At 44.6% G+C, this 21040-nt stretch overlaps 1 protein-coding gene across 4 annotated transcripts in view; it reads left to right on the top strand.

Annotated features, from left to right (window-relative positions):
- IGF2BP2 (insulin like growth factor 2 mRNA binding protein 2) overlaps positions 1 to 21040 on the top strand; it is a gene marked incomplete at both ends in the record, with an annotated part of 190872 nt that overhangs the window by 162715 nt on the left and 7117 nt on the right. For 2 of the 4 annotated variants that reach the window (XM_080696765.1, XM_080696766.1), the window contains 3 exons: positions 6327 to 6455; positions 15952 to 16020; positions 16759 to 16875. In XM_080696765.1, the coding sequence (XP_080552891.1) occupies positions 6327 to 6455; positions 15952 to 16020; positions 16759 to 16875 (315 nt within the window). The remainder of the gene's footprint in view (positions 1 to 6326; positions 6456 to 15951; positions 16021 to 16758; positions 16876 to 21040) is intronic. The other 2 variants (XM_080696767.1, XM_080696768.1) reach the window with 2 other exon arrangements.

The following is a 21040-nucleotide window of genomic DNA, read 5'->3' on the forward strand; positions in this document are numbered from 1 at the left end:
CACTCCACCAACCCCAAGCTTCCCACAGCTAGGGCATGTGCATTTCTAACCCTCTCATAGGCGGGCTGGTGGTAGCACGAGGCGCTGCGTCACTGATCATCGGTAGGGCGCCTGATAGGGCTCACTGAGCAGGCTCAGGGCACCGCCAGCCTCGTGAGCCTCGTGACTTGGCTGCAAGCCTAGGCGCCATCTTGAGTCCACGCTGGCAACAAGCCTGGGTGCCATCTCGGTCCAGCCGAATGGGCCCCGACATCTCCCCCTTTTTGTTTTATTAAAAATAAGGCTCGGGATCGTGCCTGTCTTAGGTTGTCGACCCTCAAGGATCATTCTTACCCGTCTTTGGGAGAACAATAGCTGATTGTTTCCCTGTCTTAGGTTGATATGATCCCGGGGACGATCTTACCCGTCTTTGACTACCGATCCAGCATATTGAGCCAAACCTGAGGAGATGAGCCAACATCAAGGGCTGCCATAGCTTGCACCAATATGCGCTGTTGATGCAGTGTGCGTTGTCAAGTTCGCCTGATATATCCAACCAGGAAACAGCATGCTACCACCAGCAAAAATGCCCAGAATGCCATGCCACCCCAATCTTTTAAGAAACCCAATGTTCCACGTATCAAGTCCATCCATTGTTGTACTGTGGCGACTTCTACGCGGGTAGAATTAATTGCAACGATAGATGCTCGAAGCTCAATCATGGCGTGTTCAAATTCACGGCTCCAAGTTCCTAGAAGCATCTTGCTTAATTGACGAGACAAATTGCCTGCATGGGAGAAATTTTGATACTGCACATACGTTATACATAATCCAGATAATTTATGAATACATGGTACCATGGCCATTTGCCCCAGAATGTCAACCTGTTCTTGTAACAGGTCTACTCTTTGATTTACCATTAATATGCCAGCTTTAACTTGTCCATTTATTTGAGCTTGCTGAGCCATGGCAGTAGCCACATGTGAGAATAGAGCATTCATAGTGGCTGCAGTATTTATAGATGTCGCCAAAGCGGCAGCAGCTGTACCTGCCGCGGCCACAGAGGCCACAATTACAGCAATAAGAGCAAAAATTCCAAAGTCTCTCTTTTCTCGTTTCAGCAAAACTGGAAGGGAATTTACATTCACTCGTATTGGCCAAGGAACTGCTATAGGCAGTCGCATTGCTACTGCCCAAGAGTGCATAGAAGCATTCCAGCAGAAAGTTAGAAAACAGGTATCAATAAAACAACCTAGACTATCATTAACTAAAGAACTATTAGAAACAAGCCAAAAAAATGGAGTAGTTACACAAACAGGAGTGAGCCCAAATGGGAATCGTGGTCCCATTGAACAATTTACCTTGACACTAACCTAAAAAGTATTGGAAAATTTTGAGAATAGCTGCAATTTTTTACAGTTCCCCTGAAGTCATAGAAAAATGGTGGCAATGGTGGACACAGGTAAAGGAAGAGGGAAAGCAGAAATAATTCCCCAAAGATCTTTTTCACCCATTCCAATGTGAAACATTACCAACAGAGTTAGCAATATCCATTTGTTGCTTGGCATCTTCCATTGGCTCCTGTACATGGCGCACCAATCTTTCAGGAACCCAAATCGGCGAGTCTTTGTCCTGTGGGAAAACACACACCGACCCTCGACCCCACGTTAGCACTGGATCCGGACCATTCCATGCTCCTTTAAGAATATCTTTCCACATTGCTTGCCCTGCATAGCGCTCATGAGGCCTGTAATGTCTTTCCGCTGCCGTTCGTCCATTGGCATCCAACGTTAAAAAATTTAGAATAAATAATATAAGATTTAGTTTATCTTTTGGTGTGCTCCATTGAGCCCCTATTCCCCCTTTTTGTTTTATTAAAGCAGACTTAATAGTGGCATGGGCTCATTCTACTATGCCTTGGCCCTGTGGATTATATGGTAATCCATGATTTAAGTGTATAGTCATTTGGGCACAAAAATGAGAAAATCTCTGAGAAACATAAGCAGGTCCATTATCAGTTTTAATTTGGTGAGGGATGCCCCAGGCAGCAAAAGCCTGCAAACAATGGGAAATTACATGTTGGGCCTTTTCTCCAGTATGAGCAGAGGCAAAGATGACTCCGGAATATGTATCCACGGAAACATGTACATATTTAAGAGAGCCAAATTCAAGAACATGCATGACATCCATTTGCCATAGGTGAAGAGGTCGCAGACCTCGAGGACTTACTCCTGTAGTAGGCTGTGGCAATAATGTCAAACAATTTTTGCATTGCAATACAATGCGTCGAGCTTGTTCTTTAGTGATTTTAAATTTTAGTCTCAGCGTTTGGGAATTTACATGAAATTTATTGTGAAATTCTTGAGCCTGTAACACTTTGTCCTCATTTGAAAAAATAAGTACAGTTTGAGTATGAAAATCTGCAATAGCATTGCCTTCAGTAAGCGGTCCAGGAAGTCCTGAATGAGCTCGTATGTGGGTTGCATAGAAGGAACATTTTCGGTTCCAAATATATTGTTGTAATTTAGCCAATAATAAAAGAATAGTAGATTGTCCCTTAATATGTCCTACACATTCAAGGCTATTAAGTGCCTGTACTACATATAAGCTATCTGAAATTAAATTGAATGGAGTGGAATCATAGAGCATAAATACTTGAATCACTGTCAAAATCTCTACTGCCTGTGCTGATGAATGGGGAAAAAGAAAAGTTTGTGGATCTGAGCCCTCTTTGAATATCACTCCCATACCTCCTTTGGATCCATCTGTAAAAATATTTGGAGCTCCAGCAATAGGTGCAGATCGAGTGATTTTAGGAAAAATAATAGGATGAGCCAAAACAAACCTGAGCCATGGATGTTGTGGATAATGATTATCGAATTGTCCTGTGGCCATTACATGGACAATAGCCCAGTCAGAATTGGTGGCAGCTAGAGTGGCAAGCTGTTCTTTAGTATATGGAGTGATGATACTAAACAACGCAGAAGATTCTTCTCTCCATGATTTCTTCATTTAAAATCCTGGTAGTGTTAAAATCTTGGGCTCCTTATACTTCAGTCAAAAAGAAGTCAAGTGGGTGGTGTTTTGATTCTTTTAGACAATTCACCTAAGTGGATATATTTTAACCCTTTCTTCGTGATTCATCAAATATTTATTGAGTGCCTAATATGTGCCAAGCACTAGGCAGCAAACAAAACAAAGACCCTTGTATTTATGCAATTATAGGACCATAATATGCGCCTAATTTATCGCAGCCCTAAGGCTCTGACCAGCAGAGCCTAAGGAAGAAACAAACGAACGCCGACTCTGTTGATGAAGCTACTTCCTCTTTTAATACTCCTTCTCAATAATAATGCTGCTGCTGCTACCAATGCGCACAGCAGGCAAATATATATCAGTCTCATAACCCCTCCCTCTTCACTCCACCAACCCCAAGCTTCCCACAGCTAGGGCATGCGCATTTCTAACCCTCTCATAGGCGGGCTGGTGGTAGCATGAGGCGCTGCGTCACTGATCATCCGTAGGGCGCCTGATAGGGCTCACTGCGCAGGCTCAGGGCACCGTGAGCCTCGTGACTTGGCTGCAAGCCTAGGCGCCATCTTGAGTCCACGCTGGCAACAAGCCTGGGTGCCATCTCGGTCCAGCCGAGTGGGCCCCGACAGTAGACCCATGTCTCAAAATAAAAATGGCTAAGGATGTAGCTCAGTGGTAAAGAGCACCTGGGTTCAGTCTTCAGTATAGGAGTGGACAACTTTAAAATTTACTTCTGATTTTCATCTCTTGCTTACTGATTTGCACATCTGGATTGCCCGTGTTATCTACCTAACCTCTTATTAATCCTTCTAGCCAACTGGTTGGTGTTTGTCCTTCCTGTTACTGCCACCTCTTTTTCACTATAATGAGAAGATACCAGTCTGGTTCAAAGCTAGCCGCGCTGGCTTAAGAGACCCTGTTTCCAAATAAAAAAACGTGTAAAATGGGTCTGAGAGTGTAGCCCAGATGTAGAACAGTTTCCAGGAACCCCAGTACCACCAAAAAAAAAAAAAGCCTCTTACAGGCCCTTGGCCCATGGTGGACAGGACCGCAAAGAAGAGCTTTTATTTTTTCTATTTTTTATATATTTTTATTAGTGCATTGTATTTATATATCATAATGGGATAAAAAAACTTGTGTAGACATAAATACATCACCCAGACAGCCCCCACCCAGTCCCCACCCCACTCCCTCCCCATCCTTCCCTCCCATGCTTGATTTAGTGGTTGACTTCGATATGAATAAGTACATCATGCACTTTAAAGAGTTTCCTTCTCTCCTCCTCCCATCTCCACAGTTAGGTTGCCTTATTTGCTCCTCTATAGGATCTGTTTTTCACCCTAGTTTTCACATATTAGGGAAAGCATCCGATTCCTTGCTTTTTGTGACTGACTAATCTCGCTTAGCATAATGTCCTCAAGATCCATCCATTTCCCTGTAAATATGGCAATTGTATTTTTTTATGGCTGAGTAAAATTCCATTGTGTACATATCCAATAAATACATACATACATACATACATACATACATACATACATGCCGGGCGTGATGGAGCAATCTTGTAATCCCAGCATTTGGGAGGCTGAGACAGGAGAATCGCGGTTCGCAGACAGCCTCAGCTACTTAGTGAGGATTTCAAAATAAAGAATAAAAAATTAGGCAGGGGGTATAGCTCGGGGGTTGAATGCCCCTGAGTTCCATCCCCAGACCTGTAAAAACAAACAAACAAAAACTTTATTAAGCTGGGTGTGGTAATGCTCGCTTGTAATCCCAGCATTTGGGAGGCTGAGATGGGAGGATCTCGGTTTGCGGACAGCCTCAGCTACTTAGGCCCTTTGCAACTCAGACCCTTTTTTAAAATAAAGAATAAAAAAATATGGCTGGGAGTGTAGCTTGGAGGTAGAATGCCCTGGGTTCCATCCCCAGTACAGCAAAAAAAAAAAAAGTGTCCATTAGCAAAGCTCAACTCAGGAGTAAAAATTTTATTTTTTTACTATAATTTTTGGCTGTATACAAAAGTGGATAAGATGCTCTGATAAGCCCTCATATGCCCTTGGTCCAGCTTCAGCATAGTCCTCATGTCCATAGTCCAGCTTTGACTGGTGTCCTGTATTATTTCATCTGAACCCTCATACACTTCCTATCCTTTTTGGATTACTGAAGCAAGTTCAGACCTGGTAACATTCATTGAGGAGTAAAGGCTGACAAAGAGCTCTGCAGAATAAGCCCTCACTCTCTCACTACAGTACTTTCCGCTGTGTCCTTTACTCAGTCGGTACTCTGTCCCCTGTACTGCCTAAGCTTCACCTGAGCAGGCCACAGCACCTGATAACTATGGGACAGGATGGGAAGAGATGGCAGAGGAGACTGTCATGAGACCTCACCATGTTTGGACATATTTGTCTGTGGAAATATCATCTGACCATCTCATTTTCTTCTTGTGGTCTCTTGACATCTTATGATAAATATGGTCATTTTTAATTTCAAGTCATTCAATAACCATTTAGTGAGTACTTACTATGTACCAGGCACTGTATATAACACTAAGTAAAACAGTCTCAGTTTGTCAGGAAATTATTTCTAAAGGGAAAGTTGAACTAAAAAGGTAACTCAAACACCATATTGTGAGTGCTGTTTTAAGGAAACAGGAATGTTAAGAGAGCCTCGATAGACCTGGGTATGGTGGCGCACGGTTGTAATCCCAGCATTCGGGAGGCTGAGACAGGAGGATCACGGTTCGCAGATTGCTTCAGCTACTTAGTGAGGCCCTCTGCAACTCAGTGAGACCCTGTTTCAGATTAAATAATAAAAAAATAGGGCAGGAGGTATAGCTCAGAGGTCGATGGTTAGAGAACGCTGTGTGTATGAGCTGAACACCTAAGCTCAGGTGAACCCCAAGAGAGAGTAGGACTTGGCCAGCTGAGGAGGGAGAGACGCACTCTCTTTCAGAGAAGACAGGATGTGTGCAGGTGCCCAGAGGTGAGGGAGAGTGCAAGTATCTAAGAAACAGATTGAACAGGATGGAAATGAAAGCTTCGCGGGAGAGAGGCTGCGAGGGAGCCTGGGTCCTCAGAAAGGCTTTGCTTGCTGTTTTAAGATATGCTTCCCAAGGGCAGCAGAGAAGCTTTGAAGGAATCCCGAGGTTAGACTGAGCTTTGGTTTCTACCCCAGGGCAAGGTGAAGAAGTCCATGGGCCAGGGCAGAGCTGATTGGGAAATGCTGGTGCGGTTCAAACAATAAATAAGAGGTTGGCCTGGGCAAGTGGGGCCTCTCTGGTCTCCTCCCTTATCTCCTTTCTCCATTTCTATTCCCAGCAACAAGCCAATCTGATCCCAGGGTTGAACCTCAGCGCACTTGGCATCTTTTCAACAGGACTGTCTGTGCTGCCTCCACCAGCAGGGCCCCGAGGACCTCCCCCCACCGCCCCTTACCACCCTTTCGCTGTAAGTAGCTCAGCATCCGGAGGTCTGCTCGTGCTCTGGGCATCTCCAGGCAGCAGCATTACTCTGCTGTGTTGGGTCAGAGCTAAGGCTTTCTTCTGAAGGCTGTCTCATGAGTGATTGTAGGATAAATCCAATATGTCATAGGACTTCTTCCTAATGGGAAAATTGCTACTAAACCATCCTCAAAACATGTGCTTTTAAACATGGTATATGTTTTATCTATAGAAGACAGATTACTAGCAAATTTGTTAACTAGATGCCTGTTTTCTTTAAAAAAGGATTTGTTCAAATAAGAACACTCATGACTGTTGGTCATCTAGTGTACTATGAAAATACCTGACTGATTCTCAAATATATTCCCATCTATGTTTATAATTCACATGCATTACATTTCACGAACAGGCAGTATGTATGTATGTATGTATGTATGTATGTATGTATGTATGTATTTTTGTGGTAGTTAGATGAAACCCAGGGGCATTTTACCTTCAAGCTACACCCTCAACCCTATTTTTTATTCTTTATTTTGAAACTCACTGAGTTGCAAAGGGTCTCACTAAGTTGTAGCTGAGGCTGTCTTCAAACTGTGATCCTCCTGTCTTAGCCTCCCAAATGCTGAGATTACCATGCCTGGCTGGATAGGCAGTTTTTAAAAGAAAATACTAAGGAATGTTTGTGTCTGAACAGCACAATGCCTTGTATTTAGTAGATTCTCCATAAATACATACTCTTTGAATCATGATTCAGAACAAAAGATAAAATATGAATAGTATGTTTCCACTTGCTGCTCTCACTTAGAACCATTATTCAATATCTAAACATTATCAATTGGGATTTAGGACACTTGTCAGCTCTTTGTTTTACTCTTAATTCTTCTCTATACTTATTGCTTAGTTTTTAAACCAGCCCTTTCCCAGTGTGTATACTGTTTGAATGAGAAGAATCAGGTGGGCGAGTTAGCATTACCTTAGAGGCCACTGCTTTCTTGGTAGAAGAGGATTCTGGAGTAGGCACTGCAGTGTGTGATTTCCCAGTAGCTGTTTGGCTTGTCTCTAGGGATATAGGATGAACATGCTATGTTGTGGTGCCAACAAAATACAGATGTGAGTGGCACCTGCACCCTCTGTCCCATGCTCATATATATGCCTTCTGCAGTCTTGCTCTTGCTCCTAGACAGCTCTCCCGAGGCATTTCTGAATCAGTGTCCCATCTCTTTAGTCCACTTTCCCTGAAACTGAGGATGGTGCACTGAGGTGTGTGTGTGTGTGTGTGTGTGTGTGTGTGTGTGTGTGTGTGTGTGAGAGAGAGAGAGAGAGAGAGAGAGAGAGAGAGAGAGAGAGAAGAGCAGAGCCTGAACACATAGTAGGAGGGGAGGTGGCAGCTGCTGTAGTCATATGACTGCTCCAGGGAATGCGATGGCTGCAAGAGGTGCACCTCCCGGTGCCTTTGGTGTAAGGTTTGAGAATGACCCAGTTCACTACCGCTGATCATTGAGGCTCATCGCATTACTTGGGAGAGAAACTGAACATCGGATGTGACCAAAGATAACCTCAAAAGCCAGGCCACCCTTGCACCCTCCATCAAGGGGAAAAAGCACAATAAGATCATTCTCAAACTAATAATCTAGAATAGGAGTCTGCATTCTATAGCTTGAAAGCCAAATCTGGAACATCATTGCTTCTTTTCTTTTTTTTTTTTTTTCCTTTGGAGTACTATGGGTTGAGCTCAGGAGTACTCTACCACTGAACTACGCCCCCATCCTTCTTTGTAGAAGATGTCTACAAAAAGATATCTTCTTTTTTGTTTGTTTCTTTGTTTTATTAAATTTCCCAGGCTGACCTCAAACTTTCCATCCTCCTGCCTCAGCTCCCTGAGCACCATCATTTAATTTTATAAATACAGTTTTATTGGGACACAGCCATGGGCATTTATTTGCATATTGTCTGTTACTGCTTTCCCATTACAGTGGCAGAGTTTGGGCAGATGAAATAGCAACCACATGCTGCACAGCCTAGAATTGTTATTATTTGGTTCTTCACAGAAAATTTTGTAAGCCCCTGAACTAAAATGGAGTTTTCATGTGATAGCAGGCTTTCTAAACTCTAAAATATGTTTTAATGGTTGAAGAGCTTTCTTTACATTTGAGTTTTTTACTAAAATAGTAGAATAACCAATTTACTAATGTATTATATAGTTCCTATTCTTCATAAAATAAGTTTTAAATAAGATTTCCTTTTTTTTCCGCTTGGTACTAAGAATTGTACCCAGGGGCTGGTTCAAAGCCAGCCCCAACAGTTTAGTGAGACCCTGTTTTGAAATAAAAAATAAAATAGCCAAGGGTTTAGCTTGAAAGTAGAATGTTCCTGGGTTCAATCCCCAGTAACTACCACACATTCAACTACAAATGGAAGCATGGCTTATACAGTGAATTAAAAGGTTTTTTTTTCTTTTTACTTATTTTGGGCTTCTTTCCATAGCTTAATGTGATTTTAACAACTGCATATTATTTTATTGTATGAATTTACCATAATTTTTCTAACTAGCACACTATCTTTAGACATTTGGGTTAACTCCAGGTTTTCCCTGTAACAAGTAATGCCAAAATGAATGTCGATATACATAAGTTTTTACACAAATGTATGATTATATCTGAACCTAAAAGTCCCTAAGACTGGAATTACTGCATTTTAAGTCCTCACAGACTTTCTTCCAACAGAATTTCTGCAGAACTTTCAAGAATTAAGGTAGTTCAGCTGGGCATGGTGGCACAGGCTTGTAATCCCAGTGCTCAGGAGGCTGAAACAGGAGAGTCACACAGGTTTGAAGCCAGCCTCAGCTACTTAGTGAGGCTCTCAGCAACTTAGACTTTGTTTCCAAATAAAGTATAAAATAGGTCTGGGAATATAACTAGTAGGTAGAAAAGCCCCATAACATAAATGAAAGCTGTGCTGAGTGTCTAGAAAATGCTTGGGTCATCATTCCTTTAGAACTCTGAAAACATTACTTTTAGCATTAAGGTTTTCAGATAAATTTTTACCAGCCTTCTTCTCTTTCTTTTGTAGATAACTTTCTTCTTTGTAAGTTTTATAAAATTTTTCTTTTGCTCAGGAAAATCTTTTCCTTCTGTATAGTAAATAGCTTTCATATTGCTTCTCTTTCTCCTTTGTTTTCTCCTTCTGTAGTTCCCACTCTATGGGTAGGAAATATCATGCTACTCTTTGTGTCATCTAGTTCACTCACACTCCTTGTCTTTGCGTTTCTTGTGGATTATGCTTCCGATGGGCTTATGGGCTCCTCAGCAGCACCTGCTTACCACGTGGGGGGTCTTTTGTTGAATTTTTACTTAACTTTGTCATTGCTCCAGGTCTCCAATTGGTTTTTTTCTCACAGCAGCCTACTCATGTTTTACTGAAGCACTCTTCTCTTGACTCTCACTAGGAAATCAAACCAGATTTGGGGTGGGGGGGATTGGGTATTGAACCCAGGGGCATTTTGCCTCCAAGCTACACCCCCAGCTCTTTTAATTTTTTATTTTGAAACAGGCTCTTGACAAGTTGCTGAGGCTGGCCTTGAACTTGTGATTCTCCTCTCTCAGCCTCCCAAGTGCTGGGATTACAGGCAAGCACCACTGTGCATATACATATATATGATTATACAAAATATATGATATAAAATGTAAACATAAATGATGTTTGGGGGAGCTCTTTCTGAACATGCTTTCTGAGTGCAGGGTGCTCAGGTATATAGTGTGTGCCATAGTGATTAAGCTCTTCAGTGAGAGGCACAGAGACCCATGGCACCTCTTGCTGTAGCCAGGGGTGGTGGTGCGTGACTGAAATCCCACTACTTGGGTGCCTGACACAAGTTTAGAGGTTCAAGACCAGCCTCAGCAACATAGTAAGACTTTCAGCAACCTAGTGAGACTCTGTTTCAAAACAAAAACATAAAAAGGGCTAAGAGTGTAGCTCAGCAGTAGAATGTACCTGGTTTTAATCCCTACTGCCACACAAAAATATTTTTTCTCTCTAGTTTTGCTAATTTACCAGTTCTTGCCTCCCACCTCCTCCTGAGGTTGTCCTAAGAAAACATACAGAGGTGAATAAGCAGCTGCCATGTGGAGGGACACTTGGGCAGTCTAGGGTAGGACTGTATGCCTTTTGACTCTTGGAATCTGTCTACAATGCCAACCTTCTGGCCAACTACTCCCCAGGCCCACGTCCCTGGTTCGCAAGGGAGCACTGGTTTCTTTGTAGCCTGGGATCACCCTGCTGTCACATTAAAGCTCTTTAAATATTTGCATACAATTCATATGCCGGCTTCTGCCCTGCGCACTGCCTCTTTCCCACCCTAACTCTTCCCACCCCCAATTTCCTCCTGCTTCAGAACATCATCTAAATCATGTACCAGCCGTTCTCATGGACAGCTTGGATCCTGCAGTTTTTCCAGAAAGAAAAAGGCCCACCTGGTGATTGTTTCTTTGGATTTTCACAAACATATTTGATGTGTGTTCTTCTGTTACTCCCTTCCTCCACATACACCCCAGCATAGTCAAACTCGGAGGAAAAGACAGAGCCTGCTGGGTGTGGTGGCACATGCTTGTAATCCTAGCATTTGGGAGGCTGAGACCTGAGGATCGCAGTTCACGGACAGCCTCAGCTATTTAGTGAGACACTTTCAAAATAAAGAATAAAAAATAGGGCAGGTGGTGTAGCTTCAAGGTTGAATGCCCCTGGGTTCCATCCCCAGACCCACCAAAAAAAAAAAAAAAAAGCCTGAAATGAGCCTGTGGGTAGAAAGACCCCCTCCCACTGCCTCTCTGTTGATGGGTGGGACACATCTGGCCAGGTGCCTTTGCCAGAACACCAGCTTTCCCTGCCCCATTGTCATAAAGCAGCTGCTCTCTTGATGACAGTGACTGGGACAGCAAGTTCAGCTACAACACTGGGCTGGGCTCCTGGCCTGCTCCCTGCCTGTTGGGGCTTTGGACCAGATGCCAGGTAACTTTCCTGTCTTCTTCAGGCCATTGGCAGGTGGCCTTCTGATCACCCTTGGAAGCATGTTTTGAAATTCCACTTGCAGCTGTAGATTCTCCACAAACTTGAGAGAATGGAAAGTAGAAAGTAGACTAATGAGGCACACATTTGTTGTAAATAAATACACATTTGCACTAATTAATGAAGCCAATATAATGCCTGATGATTGATTCTTCCATTCCTCTGCCCACTTTGAGTACCATGCAATACGCTTTGGGATCATCTGTTGTACTTGGAGTCAGTCAAATCCATGTCCCATTGAGGGCCACGAGGCCAGTGTGATTCTCAGGTTGCCTGCCTCCCTCACACTCTGCTGAACTCTTCCTGTTTTCACCATACTGCCTCCCGTCTGCCTCCAAACACACCTACTCTTGTCCTGGCTCTGACCTCTAAGAACCCTGTTCAGCATGTATCGTCCCCAGACTGTGCATGGGGCTCCGTTTCCTCCAAGAGCTTTCCCAGGCCACTCCAGCGAGGGCCACCACCCACCCTCAGCTCCCCAGCTGCCCGTCCTTACTTTCCTGTCCCCTGAAGTTATCTTTTGTGTCTGCTTCTCCAGTAGCACTCAAGACCCGTGATGACAGTGATGTTTTTTCAGTCTCACCAGCACCTAGAATAGTGCCACACACACAGGTGTTAATATAGCTTTTGAATGAATGAATGAATGAATGAATGAATGAATGAACAAGCAGTTGAACTTTCACAACAGTGCTAAGAGATCTAGGTATGATTTTAATCAATTTGTGGATGATACTTAGCGAGATATATATATATATAGTTTTTGTGTGTGTGTGGTACTGGAGATGGAATCCAGGGGCATTCGACCTCCGAACCACACCCCCCCACACCTTATATTTTATTCTTTATTTTGAAAAAAGGCTCATTGAGTTACTAAGGGCCTCACTAAGTAGCTGGGACTGTCTGTAAACTGTGATCCTCTGGTCTCCGCTTTCCGAATGCTGGGATTCAAGTTTGTGCCACCATGTCCAGCTTAGACTTAGCAGTATTTACTAAATCAGTTTTAGAACTAGTGATTCATACCAAGGTCATCTTTTTTTTTTAAATGGTACTTCAGATTGAATATCCAGGGGTATTCTGCCTTTGAGCTATACCCCCAGCCCTATATTTTATTCTTTATTTTGAAATAGGGTCTCACTAAGTAGCTGAGGCTGGGCACAAACCTGTGATCCTCCTGTTTCAGCCTCCCAAATACTGAGATTACAAGCTTGCACCATCATGCCTGGCTAAGACCAAGGTATTCTGACTCCAAAAATCAACTTGTGCACATGAGGAAAAATGTCAGAGCCTTGGCTAGAAATGAGCTCAGGATTCTTTCATTAATGATAGTCTTGCAGCTGTAACTCATGAATAAAGGGGAAATTGTCCCCCATATCCTCTTATAGCTAATTCAGAAAGATCTCTTTTGGCAGGGGGGTAGGACTCTACTTACCCCAGTGGTAGGTCTATATTTGATAGTATTTACATAAATATGAACCCAGAATAAGGGCTACACCATGGCTTGTCTGTTCTTGGCCTCAAACAAGTCTTAAAGGAAAAAGATCACAGCTCAGGGTAATTATTTCTGCTCTTGAGAGCTAAGGAACAGCACTCCAGGTGAGAAGAACGCAGAAGCACCCTTTCCCCAGGATAGAGCTTTGATCAGAAAAACTGAACAAACTCTCCTGCCCTACACAGCTCAGGCCAATGGCCTGCACAGAGATGGTTCTGGAATTTATGCATTTTCCAGGGAATCAAGAAAGGGACAAGAGACAAACCTCTCCAGCTAGCTTCCTTCAAAACTTCCAAGTTCCACCTGCAACTTGAGTTTGCCAGTGACAGCTGGTCCTGTAGCTCCCTCTGGTGGCACGAGGCATCACTTCCGTCTCTTTCCAAGGCTTGCATTAGAGCTATGGTGCCACAGGTGCAGCTGAACCTGGAAGCTGCACCCCATAGTGTTCGCATCTCTCTCCCTCTCTCCCTCTCTCCCTCTCTCCCTCTCTCCCTCTCTCCCTCTCCCTCCCTCCCTCCCTCCCTCCCTCCCTCTTTCCCCCTCTCCCTCCCTCCCTCCCTCCCTCTCTCCCCCTCTCCCTCTCTCCCTCTCCCTCTCCTTCTCCCTCTCCCTCTCCCTCTCCCTCTTTCTCTCTCTCTCTCTCGGTTCAAAGGAGGAACAGAGACATGCACAGTGATGGACACCTATAGTGCTGGCTATTTAGGAGGCCGATGCAGAGGATCCCAAATTTGTGGCCAGCTTTGGCAATTTAGCAAGACACTGCCTCAAAATAAAATTTAAAAATCTGGGGATTTAACTCAGTGATAGGATGTTCAGTCTCCAGCACCACAAATTTAAGGTAGGCAGTTTCATTTTGTCCTTAAGAAGCTATAAAGTGAAATTGGAATCGAGCATTAACTCTTGCTGGAAATACAGGAGATGGGAAGACAGGCACACCACCGTGGGACTTTGAGGGGACTGTCATGAAGTGCAGGCATGCCATGGTATCCAGAGCCCGTTAACTTCCTTTTCTCTTATAGTAATGTCAGTTTTGTTTTGTTGTCTTTTGGTCTAGGTTACTGGGGATTGAACCCAGAGGCATTTTACCTCTAAGCAAAACTTCCAGCCCTTTTTTATTTTTTATTTTGAAGCTGGGTCTTACTGAGTTGCTGAGGCTGTCCTTGAACTTGCAATCCTCCTGTCTCAGCCTTCCAAGAACTGAGATTGCAGGTGTGTGCCACCACACCCAGCATAATGTCAGCATTTATTTGGCCTTATGTAAAGAACAGTTAACTAAACTTTGCTGACTCTGATCAATGTCCTGCCTACAGAATACATAAAATCAGGCATAATCCTGTCTTGCAGGGCTATTAGAATTAAAAGGGATCATAAATAGAGAGGCCAGGTGTGGTGGCACATGCTTGTAATCAATCCCAGTACTTGGGAAGCTGACAGGAGGATCGCAGGTTCAAAGACAGCCTTCAGCAAGTAGTGAGACTCTCATCAACCTTGTGAGTCCCTGTTTCAAAATAAAAATAAAATAGGGTTGAGTGGCCAGGCGTGGTGGCACATGCTTGTAATCCCCGTGCTTGGGAGGCTGAGACAGGAGGATCACACAGGTTCGAAGCCAGCCTCAGCTGGTTTAAGAGACCCTGTTTCCAAATAAAATATAAAATAGATCTGGGAGTATAACCCAGAGGTAGAAGGCCCCTGGGTTCCATCCCCAGTACCACACACACAAAAAGAAGAGTTGGGTGTGTAGCTCAGAGGCAGATTGCCCCTAGGTGCCCCGGTGCAAAAAATATATCTGTAGATATAGAATATCTATCTATCATGGTACCTGGAACACACAGTAGGCATTCAATTACAAGCAGCCTTTTGTTTATTTGTTTTGGTAGAGATTGAACTCAGGGATGTTCTACCCCCAAACTACATTCCCAGCCCCTTTTTATTTTTATTTTTATTTTGAAACAGGGTCTTACTAAGTTGCGGAGACTGTCCTCTAACCCACAGTCTTCTTGTATCAGCTTCCCAAGTATTGGGATTACAGGTGTACATCACTACACTTAGCAAAAGCTGATAGTTTTTAAACTTTAGTTTTCCTGATAGCTGTATTTTCTTCTGTACACATCTATCCTTTTGTTCTCTGCCTCGCTCTCCCTGTGTTCACATACAGTACATTTACACACTCATTCCTCTCTTCTCTCAATCTTTTTTTTTTTTTTCAGTTATAGGCATGGAATCCAGGGAGGGGCATTCTACCTCCAAGCTACACCCCAGCCCTATTTTTTATTCTTTATTTTGAAACAAGGTCTCACTGAGTTGCAAAGGGCCTCACTAAATAGCTGAGGCCATCCATGGACCCAGATCCTCCTATCTCAGCCTCTCAAACGCTGGGTTACAAGCGTGCGTCACCTCGCCTGGTTCTTCTCTCAATCTGTTTCACTTTTCTATATTCTCAGTCACTCTCTTCTGAAATTCTTTGACAGAGCAAACCAGTCTATCTTCCCAGGAGCACATTTACTCGTGAATAACTCTTGGATATTGTCCCAGGACTCTCTGTTCCGTGTAATTCACGACTCATAATTCCCCAGAAAAATAGAAGTCGCTGGCCCTATCTCTCTATCCAAAGGCAGATCAGAACAGTGCGTGCATGTGTGAGAAAGAATGGGAGCATGTGTGTGATCACTCCCATGCTAAGTTCCCAACAAGCTCAAAGCATGGCTCAGCTTAGAAATGACAAACACTCGGTCCAGGGAGCCACTGTGTCCAGGTGAGATCTTGCCAAGCACTCAGTGGTCCAGGGAGGGAAAGCAGAGCAGAGAACTGAGACACAAGAGGAAAGGTGTGTAGACAGCATGGCAGGCGGCTGATGGTTCAGAAATGTGTTGCATGGAGAAGTGTTGCCTGATGAGGGCTGTGACTGTCCCTGGGGGCACCCCCTCACTGAATGACTATTTCATTTATGCTGCAGACGCACTCTGGATACTTCTCCAGCCTGTATCCTCATCATCAGTTCGGCCCGTTCCCGCATCATCACCCTGTAAGTGCCCCCAGCCACTCGTGCAGCTGGCCCGTATGGTCCTCAGGGACCAGCCAGGAGTTGACAGTGTGAGTGCTGCCAGCTCTGGTTCTGGGTCATCCTGGGAAAGATACTTCTCAGAGCATCATCACACCTCACCAGCCAGCAAACAGCCAAGAGGCCAATTAGGAAGCAGTGCTGGGCCGAAGACAGGTTTCCAAAGATCTTAAAGTCTAGCAAGTAGGGTTATACCATTTGCACAGACCAAGGACCCCTGGCAAACCTTGCCCATCTCCCTGGGCAGTCACCCTGTGGCTGGTTAGGGCAGGTTTAGGTGCCTTGTGAAAATGCTGTTTCTGGCTGCAGTATAGACTGGGCAGATTCCCCTTCCCTCTAAAAGTGCCTCAGAGCCCTGTTCTCAGGCCAGGTGTTCTGATTTCTTAGATGAAAACAAAGAAGAAATACTCATCAGATTTGTGTATTATTGAAAACCTGTGAACAGAGAGCTATTTGTATCTAACACAATCCGATGCTCAAAAGAAGCTTGCACTTTGGTTGTCACCTAGTTCTGCCTGTGTTCAATTCTCACCTCAGGACTCTCCCCTGAAGACCTCTAGGCTGCAGAAGGATCCATTTTGGCCATTTCTGTGGGTAGCAGGGCCTTCCCACCCTGGGCTCTCAGTCAGTGCTTGGTACTGCTGAGCGCCTGAGGGAAGGCCCAGTTGGAGTGATAGCATCTGTCTTGTCTTGCCTTTTCAGTATCCCGAGCAGGAGATTGTGAACCTCTTCATTCCAACCCAGGCTGTGGGTGCTATCATCGGCAAGAAAGGGGCACACATCAAACAGCTGGCCCGATTTGCTGGAGCCTCCATCAAAGTAAGGCTCTGTCAACCGCTTGTCCCCATAGCCTTCCTTCACTCCTCCCGACCCTCTTCTACCATCCAGAGACAGAATCCCGTAAGATCTGGAGAATTTGCTTCCTATCTGCTTTCATCTTTCCTCATCTTTTCTATTTAACTGACAACCCAGCCTGGTTCCCTTTGGATTTACATTGTCTTCTCAGGAAGATGAAGCAAAATCAGGTTGAAGACTGTTCCAAGCACAGGACGTGGACTTAAGCAGAGCATGTCTCAGTGCTTAGTGTTCATCAGTGCTTTGATGGTTTTTATTAGTTTGTGCTTCAAAGACCTTTAAACGATGAGAAAATAATTTGAATGAAAAAAGCTCTGAAAAGCAGTGATAAAATCATAGATAAACAAAAGCTGATGGCATAACTCCTCTGAAGCCGGCCTGAGTGGGAAGGTCCCTGGGTTTATGGAAATGGTTGTGAGAACAGACATGGATGGCTGCAGCTATAGACCCACATCCTGCCTGCCCAAATGGTCGGCGGAGCTGAAAAGGAAGGATTATTCGCCCCTGGTCCTGCTCCAAGCTCAGCTATCAGCTCTGACTCATGGGTAGAATGCTGAGCATGTCCCGAACCTCATGAAACACTTTGGGAAACAGAGTTTCTGTTGTTACGGAAAATAATTTGCTACCATGAGACAACCCGGAATTCCGAACAAGAAGTCTCATGACTTGGAGAGAAAGAATGCTTACACTTTCTACCCAAGAAGAGCTGGGACTTCTCCCACAGCAAGTGTGCTGGAGAAAAAAACAAAAACAAAACATTCTGAGTAGTACAGAATAAGGATTGCAGTAAGAGTATGAAAGAATTTTATCTTTCATAGGGTAAATCGTTTCTCCTCTCAGCCTTATCTGTCTCATGTGGAGTTAGAGACTCACATCTAGACTAAATGATTTCCCATATCCCTGAGGGGTAGGGGACAGGGGTGGGACAGACGGGCCTCTGCGCCCAGTAGCTTGCTGGCGCGGGTGCTACAGGCGGGTGCTGGTGGCCCCTGTGGGTGGAATGGGGAGAATATGAAAGACTGCTGCGCTGTCTGCACCCTGAGTGCCTTTCCCAACATTCAGTGCTGTGGTTTGAGATTCCCTCCAGGAGTTGGAATGAAATGACTTCCATTAAAGTGACATGAGAGATCATCTCATCAAATTCCCCCTTTTCTTAGCTGAGAAAGGAAACAGAGTATAAGGACATGGTCAAGGCACCCAAGTACAGGGCTGGCTCTTAGATATAAATTCCACTAACCTCTAGTATATTATGCACCTATGGGAGCCGACCAAAACACTCTCCAGTGTCTATTGCCCATGAGGAACAGAGCCCAGAGAGTTTTGTTGACCTGACCAGGCCACAAAGCTAAAGAGAGTGCCAGGATTTGCCCTCCTTATCCTGTTTCTGGTCCAGCCCCCTCCGCCCCCACCTCGGTGCAACTTTATTGCTCTTCCAGAATCATTCCCAGCAGGCCTTCAAGAAAGATAGATAGATGTGTGTGTGTGTGTGTGTGTGTGTGTGTGTGTGTGTGTGTGTGTGTGTGTGTGTGAGATAATGCATATTATATGATACATAGTATTTTACATATGTATGTTATATAATGTATGCATTATAAGTCCTTTGGGCTTTTCTCCACAGTCCTATGTCCAAACATGGTTGAGTGATGACATGTCACTTTGCTCAGGGCCTTTATGGTTTACAAAGACAGCAGGACTGTGCCGGGAGGTAGGATAGGAGACAGTATTTTTTATGCTGGGCCAACAACCTCCTTCTTCCCCTGGCTTTTCCTCTCTCCATAGCATTAAAGTGCAATAAAGAAAACCAGGAAATCCAAGTATTTGTGAAATTTTCTACTTTTAAAAATCAGTCTGGTTTTTGCTAGGTTCCTTTTGTCTTGGCAGATCTCTGAAAACATTTGTTTCCAGAGCGAGATGGACGGTCTCACTAACTGCACAGATCCCCCAGTTTGATGCTGCCAGGGCAGCAGAGGGCTGGGGTGTAGGTTAGTCTACCCGGGAGACAAACCCCAGGAAGTACTGTGACAGGCAGAAGTTCAGCTCCCGTCACCTGCCTCTCCTGCGCAGCTGGCCAGCAGCATCGGATGCCATACAAAGTGTGGTCCACAGTGTCCGCCAGGGACGCTGATTCCTGGTCCTCGCTCCAGCCCCTGCTGACCCTGTGATTTTGGCAGTCACCTTGCCTCTTCAGGTCCCACTTCAGCCATAAGACAGAGTCCCTGTTTCTGCCCCTCCAGAGGGAGTGACCCTGTAGAATGCCATTCAGAAACTGCAGGAGACTCACGTAGCTCCCAGATGTCTGCTCTTGGCTAGTGAATGCTGGGCAACAGAGCTGTCCTGGGTTTCTTTCAGAATCTGAACAAAGCAGCAGTGAGTCACTAGGAAGGGGACTGTGGCGGCAGAACAGATTGGTCAGCGTGAATCATGCCTCAACCTTCAGCCTGGTTCATGATTCATCGGAGCTGGGAACCATCATGGTGGTGCTGTGATCTCTCATTCACCCTTTGAGATAAGGACCAGGTTCCATGCCAGCTATGGATCTCGAAGTAGAGGCAGGGCTTCCTGCCAGGGGTGTCGGGGCCAGCCTGTGGGCAGCTGCCCCCAGGTCTTAGTTTCCTGGACATACAGAGGTTGCAACCAAACAATAACTGCCCTCAGTGAAGGGGAGTCCTAAGAAGTTCAGTGTTGGCCACCATGTGTCACGCTTGTCCTCATGGCATAGAGTAACGAAGGCCAGAGAACTAACTCCTCAAAGCTCTCAGAAAGGGGTCTTTCCTCCCAGAGCAGGATGAGACCCACAGCACTGGACCCTGAGGCTCACCGGTAGAACTTGGCTTAGAGTATGTACTGAAACCATCACCTGCAGAGAGAGGCCAAGGCTGACACTCGGTGGTCTAGAGCAATACCTGCCGAACCCAACACCAGTGCTGAACCCGGTCCATTCTAAACAGGTCTTAGGAATGGTGCCTCCCCAGACCCACTGATTCCCCCCTCCTCTTAAGAACATTCTGTTCCTATAATAATAACTATGTTTTCTAGTTTTTGTATTTGCTCTTAGAACGCTTAGAACTGAGCCAGACATGGTGACACATTCTTGTAATTCCAGTACTTGGGAGGATGAGACAGGAGGGTCACATTTTTTTTTTTTTTTTTTGGTGGTATTGGGGTTCCTCTAAGCCCTTCTACCTCCTGGCTATACTCCCAGCCCTATTTTTACATTTTTATTTGGAAACAGGGTCTCCTGAGCCAGCGTGCACGGCTGGCTTCGAACCTGCTCAAGGAGGATCACATTTTTGCAGCCAGCCTCAGCTACGTAGGCCCTACACAATTTAGTCAGACCCTGTTTCTTTTTTCTTTCTTTTTTTTTTTTTTGGTGGTACAGGTGGGTGGACCCAGGGGTTTTCTACCTCCAGGCTAAATTCCCAGTCCTATTTTATAATTTATTTGGAAACAGGGTCTCACTAAGTTGCTGAGAGCCTCACTAAGTAGATGAGGCTGTCTTCAAACCTGTGCAATCCTCCTGTCTCAGCCTCCTAAGCGCTGGGATTACAAGCGTGCACCACCATGCCCAGATGAGACCCTGTTTCAAAATAAAAAATAAAGCCAGGCATAATGGTGTACGCTTGTAATCCCAGCATTTATCAGGATGAGACAAGAGGATTGCTGTTTGCGGACAGCCTCAGCCACTTAGGCCCTTTGCAACTCCCCCTGTTTCAAAATAAAGAATAAAAAATAGGGATGGGGTATAGCTCAAAGGTAGAATGCCCTTAGATTTGATCCCCAGTACCACAAAATAATAAATAAATAAATAAATAAATAAATAAATAAATAGGACAAAAAAAGCTTAGAACTGAACCAAGCACGGTGGCATACTCCCATAATCCCAGTACTTGGGAGGCTGATACAGGAGGATTGTAAGTTTGAGACTAGCCTCAGCAACCTAGTGAGACCCTGTTTCAAAACAGAAAAATATAAAGGGCTGGGGATGTAGCCCAAAGATAGATTACTCCTGGATTTGATTTCTAATGTACACACACACACACACACACACACACACACACACACATACACTAGAAAAAACTTAGAACTGAGTATGGCCCACCTGAGAAAGGTTCTTTGGACCTTGTGCAAT

Source organism: Muscardinus avellanarius (assembly GCF_963383645.1).
Source record: "Muscardinus avellanarius genome assembly, chromosome: 5".
NCBI classification, from domain to species: Eukaryota; Metazoa; Chordata; class Mammalia; order Rodentia; family Gliridae; genus Muscardinus; species Muscardinus avellanarius.